This window comes from Phalacrocorax aristotelis, chromosome 10 (genome assembly GCF_949628215.1).
Source record: "Phalacrocorax aristotelis chromosome 10, bGulAri2.1, whole genome shotgun sequence".
NCBI lineage: Eukaryota > Metazoa > Chordata > Aves > Suliformes > Phalacrocoracidae > Phalacrocorax > Phalacrocorax aristotelis.
The window spans coordinates 18,264,561-18,278,859 of NC_134285.1; the positions used below are offsets into that span (position 1 = coordinate 18,264,561).

The window sequence follows — 14,299 nt, forward strand, 5'->3', positions numbered from 1 at the left end:
CAAAAAAGGTGGTTTTTTAGCCCAAAACTTTTCGCAAGCTCCTCCTCTGCCCCACCCCTACCCCACCCCCCCTCCGGCCAGGCACAAAGGCAGGCCGGCGGAGGGGCGGCCCCTGGGGGCAGGCTGACCCCACCCACCCCACCCCCCACCCCCCCACCCACCCCCCACCCCCCACCCCCCCACCCACCCCCCACCCCCCACCCCTGGCCGACGGGGAAGGGGGGAGTGCTGAGCAGGCTCAGCTGGTAGTGTGCTGGGCTCCCCGGCAAGGAGAGCAGGACCCTGAGGGGTCAAGCCCCAGGGGGACACGTTCCCCATGTGTGTCCCCTGCCCTTGGCGAGGTGTCTCACCTTCCCCCAGGCTCTGCAGCGTGCTACCAAGGAAGCAGTGAGGGTTCAGCTAACTGCATGCCTCAGCATTGCAGAGTGGCTGAAGGGGTGCAAGCTGAACAGCTGGGCTCCCCTGGGGCCTGCTGTGCTGAGATCCACTAGAAGATGGCCTCTGCAGCTAGATGGAGCAGAGGGAATCACCCCGTGTCTCCACCAGCTCCATGGATGCCTCCTTCCCCACCAAGGCATTGATGGACCAACCTTTCATGGTCTCTGCCCTTCTCACGCTTCTCTGCTTGCTCTGTGCTTCGTGAGAGGGTACAGGGAGGGGGTACCTGAAACAAAACATCACTTTCAAGCTGACCCAGGCCTCTCCCAAGCCTCATCTCTCAAGACCTGCCGGTCCCCAGTTTAGACAGCTGCAGCCCTTCTTCTTGGACCAAGCAGTGATATGAGCTCAGGCTACTGGTTGGGGATGAAAGGACCTTGCAGACCTGACTGCTCCTTTCCCCCTTGTCCACCCCGTTTTCTCAGGAGGTGAGGAGATGCAACTTTCTTCTGTAGTTATCAGCCAGAAAGGCAAGTGTCATGCCAAAAGAATGGGGCTGTGGTGGGGGATGGAGCCATTTTTCCACCTCTCACCCTGGAAGAAGGCTGCTGAGCGCTACAGGTAGGGTTGCGGGGAGGGGGAGAAGGGCAGGAATCGCTTTCTGAGAGATTCCCACATTTAACTCACACCCTGCCAACAGTTTCCTGAACACCTGCAGAGGTTTTGAGCCCATGGGAGCACGTCATCTCCCCTGCCCACTGCACACACAGCAACGGGTGCTGCTGAGGGGTCTGGACATGCCAGGCTGTACCTTCAAGCACAGGGTGCAGAAATGGGTCCTGACAGCTGGACAGGTAGCAAAGCCAATGGTCACCCCAGCACCCCATTGCTGGGCCTTTAAACCAAAGCTGAAGAAAGCTGCGGAGACAAACTTCATGGTCAAAAAGAAGGGGAAGGGTCTAGGTGTGCTGCTTGTGGCGGGCGTTCAGTGGCATCAGGTTTGCAAGGCTGAGTTACGGAGCTGCGAGGAGCAAACCAGGGCGTGGTGGGCCGTGAAAGAGCTGGGTGGGGGGCAAGCACTGCTGCTTTTCTTCAGCCACCTCTGGGGTCCCCAGGGCACAGCAGCCCAAGGTGTGATGAAGCCCTGTGTACATTTTCACTCCTTCCTCCATTTGCAGCTGTTCCCATTCCCCTTCTGTTGCGTCCTCAGGCTGGGGACCAGGAGACAAGTGCTGGCTGCATGGGAGAGTGGAGATGCGTTGGTGTGCATCACTCTCAGCAGTGGTTGTGCTCGGGCCCTTCAGGCCCTAAGGGATGCATGGGGGGTAGAACAGCTCCTTCCCCAGCTCAAACAAGCAGCAGAAGGCTGTGTTTGCAGAAAGGGACCTCATCAGTGGGAAGGAGGGAAAAGAGGGTGCGTGACCAACCCAGGTGCATTTCCCTGCAATCGCTTAACATGAGCTTTTTACCTCCAAAAACATCACAAGTTAATTCATGGCATGTCCGCGCTGCATTTTCCATCTCCAGTCAAAACCTGGTCCCTGGGGCACTGTTAACTGCATGGTGCCGCAGTGCCAGTGCGGGGACACAGCTGTGCACAGGGCAGGGGGACATTTTCAGACTTGTGGAGGCAGGTGTGTGGCAGGTAATCATTAACATGGTGAACTGCTATCACCCCAGCTCTACTTAGCAGGGGCTAGGTTTGCACAGCCTACCCCAGCCTGCACCTGTGCATGCACCCCCAGGTGTGTTTCCATCCCACGGGAGGCCAGACAAGGCCCTGCACACCTCCAATGCCTGGCTGCGAAGGAGAAATGGGGGATGCTGAGGCCCTTCGGAGAGAATGGCAGGGCTCTCCCCTGAAAGTAGGCTGCCTCTTTCCTAACACCCCTCATCACAGCAAGCCCATTTGGGAATGCTTTTCTCCCCCACCATAAATTTGACACCGGGGCGGTTGGAAAACTCTCATTGCCATGGTTACTGATGGTCCTCGCTGCAGAGTCATGGGCCAAGTGCCAACACGCCAGGGTCTGGGCACTGAAGCGGAGAGTGGGCCCCCTCCTCCCAGTCGCAGCTCCGCCTGGTCCCTGGGCAGCGGCCCAGGGAGGCCCGGACAATTTGGTGTGCCTTACACCCGCTACAGACCCCCACTGTTAGCTCTGGGCAGGAGCTGAAAGGCTGAAGGCGATGAAAAAGGGAGGCGCAGGGGGGCGGTGGAAGGGACAATGCAACTGTGGGAGGAGGCTGCTTCCCCAGGTGGAGAGGGGGCAGCAGGAGCGACAGGCAGGCTGCCAAGCTGCCCTCAGGAATCCAAGTTTAAGGTATGAGTACAGCTCCCCATCATCCACTGTGTCCATCTGAGCTCCCTCACCAGCACACCACTGGCCGGAGCGATTACCTCCCTTTTGCAAAGGACAATCTGCAGAAAAGATGGCGTTGGCCAGTCATCCTTATCAGTCTGGGGCTGGAAGTAGAAGCGTCCCTAATTCCCAGCTTTTGTAATCAGAGAGTGGTCCTTCCGACATAGATAATCCCAGCCATCAATACTGCAGCCCCAATGCTCAGCACTGGAAGCAAGACCCCAGCACTCCCCTCTGGAGCTGGGAACAAATGGGAAGAGCCCCTCAGCAGGCTCATCTCCTGCAGAGCAGCATGGCTGGGGACAGCTCACCACAAAAAAGGGCCAACAGAAATGTTTTGAAATCTGGAGGCTGGATGCTGCTGTAGTACCCGCCAATAGCAGTGTGGCTACCAAGGGCAGGGCAGGCCTGCCGCCAGGGCTGCCGCCTCCTGCTCCAGGGAGGAACAGCAGGCTGCCAGCTCCTGACTCACACTTTCGATCCCTCCTGGATCACTTGGGATGGCAGTGCTCTTTCTCCCTGTTCCACATTACACTGAATATCGATGTATGCCACAGAGTGGGGGAGAAGGTCCCCCAGGACAAAGTAACTGTATCCAGCAACTCTCCCAGAGGGGTGCCATGCAGGGAAGCAGGCAAGGACCTGGCCAAGCAGGGAACTCCCCAGAGCACCCCCAGTTAGGATGGGAACAGAAGACTCAGGATACAACCTCGAGGGCCACCACTCATGCAGCACCTGCCTCATTCTCATAGATGCAGCTGGAGGCAGGAACTAAAACATCCATCTCTTTATTTCAATGGCAAGAAACAACATCCAAACGGTCCAAGTCGAAAAGCAACAGGGACACAGGTTCACACCAGGCCCTCGGCCTGCTGGAGCCAGCACCCTCACAGAGTTACAAAAATACAGTCCTACAACAGCATCTAGGAAACACAGACCCAGGTATTGCACAGAACCCCTGCCTCCGTGGGCAGGGCAACCAACACCCCCTCCGCCAAAGTACAAGCCAGGCTTGGAATTGCACAGCAACTCAGCTCACACAAGCACAAGAAGGGCCAGGTGGGGAGGGGGACAGTGTGTCTTTCAACTACCTGTACAAAAACTATATGGAAAGATACAAAACCGGGGAGAAAGGGGGAAGCTGGGGCTGTAAACACCTGTGGGCTGGGCTGGGTGTCCCAGCTCGGGGGTAGCAGTTTGTACCTTTGAGAAGATGTCAGTGCCTTTTCTGTCGGTGGCCAGTGAGCAGTGCTGATGGGAACTCCAAGTGCTGCTGGAGCATCCCAGCTCTGAACGTGTCGGGATGCTATTGTTATTAATTGCCAATACTGCCGCTGGCCCCTGGCACTCTGCACTGCCCTGCATCTCTGCTCCCCACCACAGCTTCTCCCGTCCTCTGAGGCAACTCTGCCCCTCGGCCAAAAAGCCTGAAGGATAGTCTCTGTGGTATCCTCATACCCTTTGGGTATTGGTTTTAGGAGCAATTCAAACAGTGCCACTCAGCACTACCCAGTGAGTGAAGCTAGGTGTGAGTGCAGGTGGGACCACACAGAGTCCACATGGCAGCAGCATCCTCTCCTGGACCCAAGCTGCAAGCAGCAACCCGCTTTGCAACCGCTGCCCACCTAAAAGTGCCCAGCAGGTCTGCAAGGCCCAGAGCCATCAGCTCTCCTCCTCTGCTGGCACCTCCCGGTCCCACAAGCTGTCAGAGCTGCAAAAGCCTTGCTGAAGGGCTGACTTGATGCCTCTGTGGATGCTCAGTACCACAGCATCTGCAGGGGAGATGGGTCCTGGTGCCTTGTGCCCCATAGCAGGCGGTAGGTGAAATGCCATCCCATTGCAGGTGTGGCTCAGGGCTGGGAGCCTTGATGCTTCCTATGCATCCAAATCTCTCTTTCTGCTAAAACTGGAGAGGGTGAGCTGGTGGCCTGCCCTGGGAGCTCGTGTCTGGGATAGGTGAGCTCCCAATCTTCCCTTGCAAAGCCCTGCACCCAGTTTGGGGGATGGCAGGAGTCAGACTCAGGGGATGTGTGTTGACAGGTTGGGGGGCATGGGGGGAAATCCCTGAGAGTGGCACTGACCCCAGCACTGCCCCTCCAGCCCAGTGCAATGTCTAGCATTGGCAGGGGAGCTGAAGCAGGGAGGGCAGCTGGATCCAAGTCAGCATTTGAGAAATATAATGGGCTCCACCGCAGACACCGCCCAGGCCAAGTGCAGCTCTCCACCATGGCTACGTGCTGCCGCAGGCACACAAAGAGCTGCCCAGCAGACACCGGGTGTGCAGGCTGCCCCGCCCAACCCTGTGGAGGGAAGGATGGTGAGAGGGCTTGGTAGCCGTCTTCCCTGCCAGCTCTGCCCTTGGCCAGACTGCAGAGCATTGAAGGCAACCAGGAGGGCAGTGGCTGCCATGCTTCCAGTTGCACCAGCCCCAGATGCTCTGAGGAAAGACTGGGTGTGCCAGGGACTTCCCTCCTGCTGCAGAAGGTCCCTGTAGGGCAACACAGAGACCTGGGGCAGCCCCAAACCAACAGAAGGGAGGAGGAGACAGGGGCAGCAAGTAAGTCATGGCGCTTCCCTTGGGGCAAAGTCAGAGTCTTACGGCCTCTGCTGTCTGCCCGCACAGCCTGTGCCTCCTGTGGCTGTGCCAGATAGGAGAGGAGGAACAGGACATGAACCTAGCCAAGCATCTAAAGGACGGGGACTGCTGGCAGGAGGAGCGGGCGGGCAACGATATCCCACAAGGATCATAGGTAGGAGCCTGTGGAGGGGGCACTGGCATCACTCCCATGCACAAGGGTGACCTGGGGCTTCAGCCTGGCCTGCCCCAACAGGGCTGCAGGATGGAGCCTCTGTCCAGGGCAGGGAACATGGTGGATGAGGGGTGTTGGGGAAGACACACAAAGAGCCAGGCTTCAAGTCCCAAATACCCACTGTCTTCATAAACAAAGTCCCAGCCCAGCCTGGGGCAGAGCTCTGCTGGCTCCATCTCCTCTGGGGACCAGGCTGACATCTAGTGAAGACTGGGCCAGACTCACAGCTCTGCCAGTAGCCATCATCCTCTTCTCAACCTGCCCGAGCTGGCCTGGGCTAAGGCACACCCAGCACTACACAGCTGTCTCCTGGTCCTCCCGCTGGATCATCTGGTAGTGCTGTCGGTTCTCGAGGTAGGCAGCTAAGTCAGGGTCGTTGGCTTTCTCAGCCCGGTGCTTGGGGGTGTCTCCCTGCGTAGTGGAGGCAAAAGATGTCAGAGCGCCAAGCACTGCCTAAACGCTGCCTCAGCACCCAAAGGTGCCCCCATTCCCCCACTAAAAAGGTGGCTGCAGCTGGGTCCAGCAGAGCCTGCAGCCAAGCCCCAAGGCAGGCGGTAGCCAAATACCCAGGTGCTAGCTACGGAGCAAAAGCATGCTCCTGAGGAGCCCAACTTTGCTGCCAGGCTGGAAGCTGTCCCCTGAAGGGCCACTGGCCCTGCACGTGGGCGAGGACAGAGACCATCCCTGACCCTCCCCAGACCCCTGAGAGGAGACAAAGGTTGGTCCCCATGACCTGCTCTTCCCCAGTGCTGGGGAGGCAGGCGGGAGAGGGTGAGGAATGAGGGGTATGTCTGGGGAATGCCCGGGAATACCAACCCCCCTTCCCTCTCACAGCCTGGCTAGTGCTCCTGCTCCTGGAGGAGGATCACATTTCACCAGCTTATTGCAGCCATCTGGACTGTGTCCACTAATGAACTCCCGCACTCCATAAAAAGCAAATCTGTTAACAGCTCCCAGCTCTGTCTCCTCTCCGCCTTCCCTCCCCCTGCTCCTCGCTCCTTCTTGCCAGGCGCCTGGGCTCTGCCGTGCCACTGAGAAAGGCCGTGGAAACCTGGCACTCTGCCTCTGCCATTGAAAACCAGCCCCGGAAGGGATGCCTGGCCTGCCTGGCTCGTCCCCTGGCGTGCAGTGGGGCACGGGTGGCTGCAGCAGGGTCTGAGGCCTCCAGGGTGACCCACAGCCATATTTCTCCAGCAGGAACAATGATCAGACATGTGGAGCCTCCGCCGGGCCTGGATGCGGCTGTGGACAAAAGCCCACCTGCACACAGCTACGGAGAGATGCGATCCACCAAGAAACCCCCTCTTTTGTGCATGCACCCCAAGACCAGGACACACCTCACAGTCCTGCATAGATCCCCCCGCACACACAGAGGCAGGGGTAGGGAGACCACTGCGTGCTTCAGTGCCAGCTCTCCTCAGGGGCCTCCTCTCTGCAGCTCCTGAATGCAAACGCTCATTTAACAAAGAGGGGGAAAAACCAGAGGAGGAATTGAGTTTCTTTCCTGTCCCCCAGTGGAAGCCCCACTGCAAAGCTGCCTGTCTGCAGACTGAAACTGGAGCTGCCAGGGCCCCTCTGCCCAGCCAGACTGAGGCACTCCAACCGATAAGGCTCAGCCTCCCTCATCGCTGCAGGGTGCAGGATCAGCACGCTCCAAACCCATGCCACAGGTCTGATGCTGGGGCTTCTAACGAGGTGGGTTCATGCCTGTGCAGGCAGGCTGTGACCCAGAGCCCGCGCGAGGTCAGAGCAGCAGCACAGAGGGGTCCCCAGATAGCTACAAACACGGACATGTTTGCACAGGCACGTGCAAGCCCTGTTCCCTGGGGCAGCCGTCATGCCTGAGCCGGGCTCCCTTTTGTGCTGGCAGGTTGGGGGCTGCTCCCCTCCTTCAGGCAGATGAGGGGGCTGGGGGCATCAAGGGACCATTCCCCCAGAGCTTCCCTCTCCCCTTGCCTCTGCTGGATGAGTCTCCAGCCAGGCCAGCCCCACTCCGGGTGCTGTGCAAGGCCCAAGCCTTGGCCAGGACCAAGGAGAAGCAATGGGGAGCCAGAGATTGTCTGTGCAGCATTTCCCTGGCAGCTGGCAATGGCACTGCGCATTGTCTGAGGCGGCCCCCAAGCTCCACTGGCCGCAGCAAGTTTGCACCTCTTGGCTGGGCTCCTACCCTGTGTCCCAGACCCACAGATTGCACCTTCTCGGCTTGTTACTACATCTCCTCTGCTACAGCCCGTTGCTACAAGCCTCCACCAGACTCACGCGACCACCTCCCCTCTGCTGCCTGCCGGGCCCAGGAACCTCCTATACCAAAACACGGCCCCAAGCCCCTTTCCCGCAACAACCCTGCTGAGGCTGGCACAACTCCCTGGCACTAAGGTATGTCTCAGTTAACTCGGCATGCAAGGGAAAGGGCTGCCACTGCCCACTCCCACTCCCCGTGGGCCAGCTTCACCCACTGAGAGGAGCTCCCAGTGTCCCCATCACAGCTGCCTGCAGGGGAGAGTAGGGGGAGCCCTGCAGCTGGGAGGGAGCCCTCAGTGAGAATGTCCTTGCTCTGACCCCAGAGGGTGGGAAGGGGGAGACAGGGATGAGACATTCCAGCCCCTCACTTCTAATTGAATAAAACAACAGGGAGAGAAGTACAGGGAGGAGAAGGATTTAACCCCTCTGCAGCTGGGCTCTGCTGGGCAAGCATGGGTGCTTCATGTCAGCTCCACTCTGGCTGGCAAAGCTCTCCTCCTGCTGGCCCCACTCCTGCCAGCCCCCTGGTCCCCCCAGGAAGCCCCACTGCCAGCCCTCCCACCATCACCTGCAGGTCTGTCTTCATGAGTGAAGCCCCAGCCTCCACGATGTAGTGGCAGATAGTGCGCTGACGTAAGGCTGCGGCCTGATGCAAGCTGGTTTCGCCGCTGAGGAGGAGAAAGCAGGAGATGTGAGATGTCCCCCCTCAAATGGGGACACACAGCATGTATGGGTAGCAGTGAGGGACAGCAATTTGACTGCAGCAGGAGCTCGCAGTGGGTTGCCTGATTGTCCAGGCAGCCCTGGCAGAGGAGGAGGTGCCGCTTGGAGACCATCAGTCCAGAGTGGACTGGGAAACCATGGCTGGTAATTAGAGTGAGGGCAGCTGGTAAGTGCCCAGACGACTGGCCACGTCGCAGGAGGTCAGGCCAATATGTAACACAAGTCAGCCAGCAACTTACTTCTCCTCCTCCGTTGCATCGAGGATTTCTGAAGGGGCTGTGGAAAGAAAGACAGTGCAGGGTGAGTCAGACCTGGCTGCGGGGCAGAGACAGACCCACCTACCCCCCAGTCACATTCTGCATCTTTCCATAGGGGCCGTTCTTTCTTTCCATGCTACCTGCAAAGGTCCTGGCGCCAAAGCACTTAGGTCAGCAACTGCATCTGAGCCCAGCTGAGATCAGGGAAGAAGAGTTGTTGTGGACTCATAACAGAGAAATATCTAAATAAAAATAAAGCAGCCTCTACTTCAGAGGGAGGTGCCAAAAACAACAGGTCAGCTGCCCTGAAGGCAGAAGCAGGACACTGAGAAATGTTTCTCAGAGACATGGTGGTCCCTGCCAGGAGGCAACAATAGCCACGGGGGCACCCCAGTATTGGCAGACAGGTGCCAGGGAAAGCCCATACGCCAGGAGGATGTAGCAAACCTGGAGAGAAGGGATCTAAACCCAGGAGAATCCCCTCCAAGCAGAGGGTTGGGCTTCTTCGACTGCCAAGCTCCTTTGCTAAGGGTGGCACCCTGGCCCCAGCTCACCGTTCTCAATGATGTACTTGACAACGTCCTTGCTCCCTGATTTGACAGCGTGATGGAGGACAGTCTGGCCCGAGGAGTCTCGCACCATCAGGTCTCTTCCAGCCTGGTGCAGCTCTTGGAACTACAGGATTTCCAGATAGCTCAGGATAAGTTGCCCTGCCCAGCTCCAAGCCCCAGGCCCCAAGCCCCAGCATCGTGTCCCCAGGGTGCTCAGCAGGTTGTATGGGTATTTGGGACCTGGCAGGGAGCTTTGTTCAGCTCAGCTGCACCAACAAGTCCCTTCCCTCCATGTCCCCCAGGCGAGGAACAGGGCTTCTTGCCAGGAGCCTGCCTGGTTTCCAGCCGCCGCTCTTGGAGGAAGGCCCTCGCCAAAAGCTGCTCCAGGGTAATCGTGGAGTGTGGCTGGCAAGGCTTCCCAGAGCACAAGGGGGGTGCCAGCCGAGCAGGCTGCGGGGAGAGGCCCCAGAGTCAGCCCTCGCTGCACATCGCAGCAGGAGCACCTACCTTGCTGAAGTTGCCGCTCTTGGCAGCTTCTATCAGGTCATCTGCAAAGAAGGGAGATGGGCTGGGGTCAGAAAAGCCAAGCTGTAATGCCGTTTATTTAACCAGGGAGGCAAGGATTGGGCACTGGAGGCTCAGCAGTCAGCTGGAGCTCCTCCAGGTGCTACACCCCTTGGTCAGACCGGTTTTACATGGCTCCCCCACCTTCAGACATGTAGAGGACAAGCCAGGGGAAGGAGGGAGACCCCATGTAGCTGGGGGAACAGCCAGACCTCAGCCCCAGGGAGTTGCGCATGCAGGGGGTGCAGTCTCTGCCCATGGGCAGGATGGCTTGCGATGGAAGCGGGGAGCAGACCTCCTGGGTGTCAGCCAGCGGCAGAAATGCCTCTCACCCATGACTCACTCACGCTTCCAGGCACTGGGCTCTGCTCAAGCTCCAGGAAACTCTTTCCATTTGCTCAGCTCAGTGAGGCCCCTGACCTTGTGCTCTCACCTCCAGAGCTCCCACCACTGCCTGGCAGGGACAGCCCCCCAACCCAGCCCACAGCACTCAGCTCGACAGATGGGGGATTAACCCCTCCACTACACCATTTCCCGCACAGTGGAGTCAGGAAGGCGCCTGGCTGGGCCGTTCCACAAATCACTGTCAGGTCTCTCCTGCACACCTCTGGGGTCACCTGCCTGCAGGGCTCTGTGCTCCCACCGAGCACGGACAGCAGGGCTCCTGCCTGCATGCCATGGAAAGGACAGACCAAAAAACACCCATGGCGGGGACCCAGAACAGCACAACCTGAGAGAGGGTGTGACAGGGAGTGGGACAGGACTCACCTTTGTGCGGGAGGCAGTGCTCAGGCTCAGCACTGGAAGGGAATAAGAAAAGGCGTAACTAACCCTGCCAGTCCTGGCAGCAGATTGCCCAAAAAAACACATGGCGGGTGGAGGGATGGCTGTGGAGAAGCCTGTCCAATGGCACTCCTCCAGCAGGCAGGAGCAGAGACAGGCCAAGGAATTTTGCTGCTCTTTGGTCATACCATCTGCTTCTTCCCTGATCTGGGTTCTTCCCCATCCCCACTCCCATTTCTACTGCTCTTCCCAGCTCTGTTGCTCACCTGTACCGGGAGGCTAGCCTGACTTGGGCAACAGACACCCATGCCCTTTGCCCCACGGGCCAGGCACTGGAGCTCAACCTCACAGGGGAGCCGCCTGGTGATGGCCCAGCACCTCCAGCAGCACCGGCTGGGGAGCAGGGAGGACAGGACAGCATCTCACTGCTTGGTCTAACTCAGCACTGAATTCTTGCTTGCTTCCTGGGAGCCCCCCTGTAATCTGTCCCAAGGATCAATGGACTGAAGCCAACCCTAGCTCTCCGATTGCTGCCCATCCTTTCTGAGGTCCAGCACCCCATTCTCTCCCACCCCAGACTCACCTGGGGGCAGGAGAGGAGGGTGGAGAGAAGGAAGAGGAAGGGAATGCAAAATGGTGCCCAGTGGGTGTGGCAGATGAGTCAACAAGGTCAGGCATGGCAGGAGAGGTGCCCACAGTCTGGGTGATCACCAGCTCTGGGTCCAGCACATAGAGCTCGTCCTGAGAGATCTCCGTCACATAGTTGAGGTGCTCCTGAAAGACACAAATTAGCCTCCTCATAAGCAAGACCTACTTTTGCACAGCTCCATCTCCCATTCCCTCACATGCCATGCCTGTAGCCCACCCACGTGCTCAACAGAGCGATGGTGGCTCGAACAGTCCTGGGATCTATGCCTGGGAAGCCTCTGAATCTCCTTGTCCTTTTCAGGCTTCCCATCTCCTCCTAACCTAGCAGCTGACCCGTACACATCATCTCCATGTCCCCCTCTCCAGATCATTAGGGAAAGTATTTAATGCTGGGTAAGATGACCCCAGTCGGTGGGTGCCTGGCCAGCCTTGCTACATTGCTGTTCCTTACCTGCTCCGCCATACCGTCCTACAGGCAGCTTCCAACCCGTCTCTGTGCTCCTACTCATGCTTCCTCCTTTTCCATGGGAACCTAAGATGCTGGGTCTGGTCCTGGGCCAGGCCACTCACACCACCCCTTGGGTGATGCCACAGGGCAAAACAGGTTACAAGACCTGTGTGCCCTGGAGGCTGAGCCTGCCTGTTGATCTACATGAGCTCAGGACACTCAAGCACCTTCCCAGCAGATGCTGGGGGGGACAACGGCAGAGGATGAGGCCACACTCACCTGTGCGCGGTCTATCCTGTAGAATCGATCAGCCGTGGTTGCTGTAAGACAGGGACAGAGCCAGACAGAGTGATTCTTGGTGTGGGATGAGGGAGATGGCCACTTTCTGCCACTGAGGGGTAGTGAACTATCTAGCCACTTTGTGGCCTGCATGGAAGGCGAAGCAAAGCAAACAGCACCCGCTGTCCAGAAGCAGCCCCCTCCCCTTTGGGATCCTGCTGTTCTCTTTACCCAAGCAGCAGCCCCTTGGGCCTACAGACCACCATGCCCCTGTGCAACATGCCTTTGCTTCTTATCTCCTCCTTGATGACTCCTGGCAGGGAGCCGCAGGGAAAGCAAGAATATGCCTATCTGGTGTTGTGGCCTTTCTTGGGGCTCTCAGGTGCCCCAGCATTAGCTTGAGCAGATGAAGCTCAGGGCTGTGCATCACACGTCTCGGCGTTCGCGTGCATCAGGTGAGGACCAACTCCAATTTAACATGGTGCACCTTGCTGCAGAGCACTAAGAAATGGGAGCACTAAGCAGGGCTGGGAGAAGAGGGAGCTCAGCCTCCCACTGACTTGACTGAGCAAGGTCCCTTGGACCACCACAAGGCCATGTCAGAGCTTGTGACTGCCGGGTACAATGGGGCACACCACCACTAGCTGTAGATCCAAGCCCCTGTCTCCTAGGATGGCAGGAGAGACCTTCAAAGCAGCCTCCAGCCTGTGGCTGGAGCAGCCTGAGTGCATGCCTCTGCTCATCCCTCTTCCTTAGAGGTGAGATCCCCACAGCAGGAGAAGAGTTCCTTCAACACCAACAGAGCAAGTGGCTGTGCTAGAGCCAGACTCACGCAGCCACCACCCCTTGGGGGAGCGGGGAGGAGCTGGGGACTTACAGCATCACCAGGGAAGAGCAGGACAAGCAAAAGCACAGTGCCAGGACAACTGGGTCCTCACACAGGGTGGCACTTCCCCTGTGTTCTACCAGGCTACTGGTGCCTGCCCAGGCGAGGCTGCTGCAGTGGGACCCTCAGGGACCCAGGGAATTCTCTCTGCAAACAGAGTGGGGACAGGCTAGAGCAGATGAGAGGAGTGAAAGAGCCCCATTTATCCTGTCCTGGCTGGAGATTTACCGTTAGGGAGCTGCTGCTGAAGGCCTGTAATTCAGCTGCTTGAATGAGCCTGTGCTGTCTTGGATGAGGCTCTGGCCTCATTCCTGATATATTTTCCTGAGCCCAGAACCTGCTGCTGGGTGACTGGCAGGAAGAGGGAAAGTGGTCCTGGTACAGCAGTCATGGTAGTGACACCTGGGAGCAGCAGTGCCAGCAGTCCCACATGCAGGGCTGGAATCCTGAAGATAGAAGCTGCATCTTCTCTGCCTGGCACAAGGCTTCCCAGGCCCACTTTGCAACCCACAGCTGTGCTCTACACCCTGCTACTGGGAAGTCAGGGAGATGAAGTGCCACCAGCAGTCATTTCTCTCCGCCAGCTTCCAGGTACAGAGAGAAAGCTCTGGAGCCTCTTGGTCGTTGAAGGCAAAGGGAAAGGACAAAGCCACTTTCAGGCAGGGGAGAAGAAGCAGCTGGAGCCCAGCAGGGAGCCTGCTCCCATACTACTGGGATTGTCACGGTGAGCCTCACTCCCAGCGTGCCGGAGCACGGGGGCCCCCTGCCTACATGACAGAGGAGAGCAACCCCAGCAGTCCCGCAGTGATGGAACACGTGCCACGAAGCTGCCTTCAGCTCTTGGAGCAGGAGACCAGTAGACGCCCCTCACTCCACTCATGGTCAGCAGCCAGAGACACAGCCTGGGGTAAAAAACTGCTGCACTTGGCTGCAAAGACCCCAACATTCGTGAGTCCCAAGTCCCATGTGGCTCTCAGTGGATTGTCACTGAAGGTCTGTCCCCTTGCTCCCCCAAATTCAGACAGAATCAGCACTCCCAGAAGATCATAGAATCATTGAGGTTGGAAAAGACCTCTAAGATCAACAAGTCCAACTGCCAACCCAACACCACCATGACTCCTAAACCATGTCCCCAAGTGCCATGTCTACACGTTTTTTGAACACCTCCACCGCCTCCCTGGGCAGCCTGTTCCAATGCCTGACCACTCTCTCAGGAAAGACATTTTGCCTAATATCCAATCTAAACCTCCCCTGATGCAGCTTGAGGCCATTTCCTCTTGTCCTATCACTAGTGACCTGGGAGAAGAGACCAACACCCACCTCACTACAACCTCCTTTCAGGTAGTTGTAGAGAGCGATAAGGTCTCCCCT

The 14,299-nt window shown here is 58.1% G+C and overlaps 1 protein-coding gene across 3 annotated transcripts in view; it reads right to left on the reverse strand.

The window, feature by feature from the left end:
- Window positions 1-3,510: 3,510 nt before the first annotated feature.
- DGKZ (diacylglycerol kinase zeta) overlaps window positions 3,511-14,299 on the reverse strand; it is a 46,109-nt gene continuing 35,320 nt past the window's right edge. For all 3 annotated transcript variants that reach the window (XM_075105503.1, XM_075105504.1, XM_075105505.1), the window contains 8 exons: window positions 12,043-12,083; window positions 11,251-11,441; window positions 10,653-10,684; window positions 9,828-9,868; window positions 9,324-9,444; window positions 8,752-8,788; window positions 8,358-8,457; window positions 3,511-5,959 (listed from right to left, as the gene is read on the reverse strand). In XM_075105503.1, the coding sequence (XP_074961604.1) occupies window positions 5,843-5,959; window positions 8,358-8,457; window positions 8,752-8,788; window positions 9,324-9,444; window positions 9,828-9,868; window positions 10,653-10,684; window positions 11,251-11,441; window positions 12,043-12,083 (680 nt within the window). In that variant the 3' untranslated portion in view covers window positions 3,511-5,842. The remainder of the gene's footprint in view (window positions 5,960-8,357; window positions 8,458-8,751; window positions 8,789-9,323; window positions 9,445-9,827; window positions 9,869-10,652; window positions 10,685-11,250; window positions 11,442-12,042; window positions 12,084-14,299) is intronic.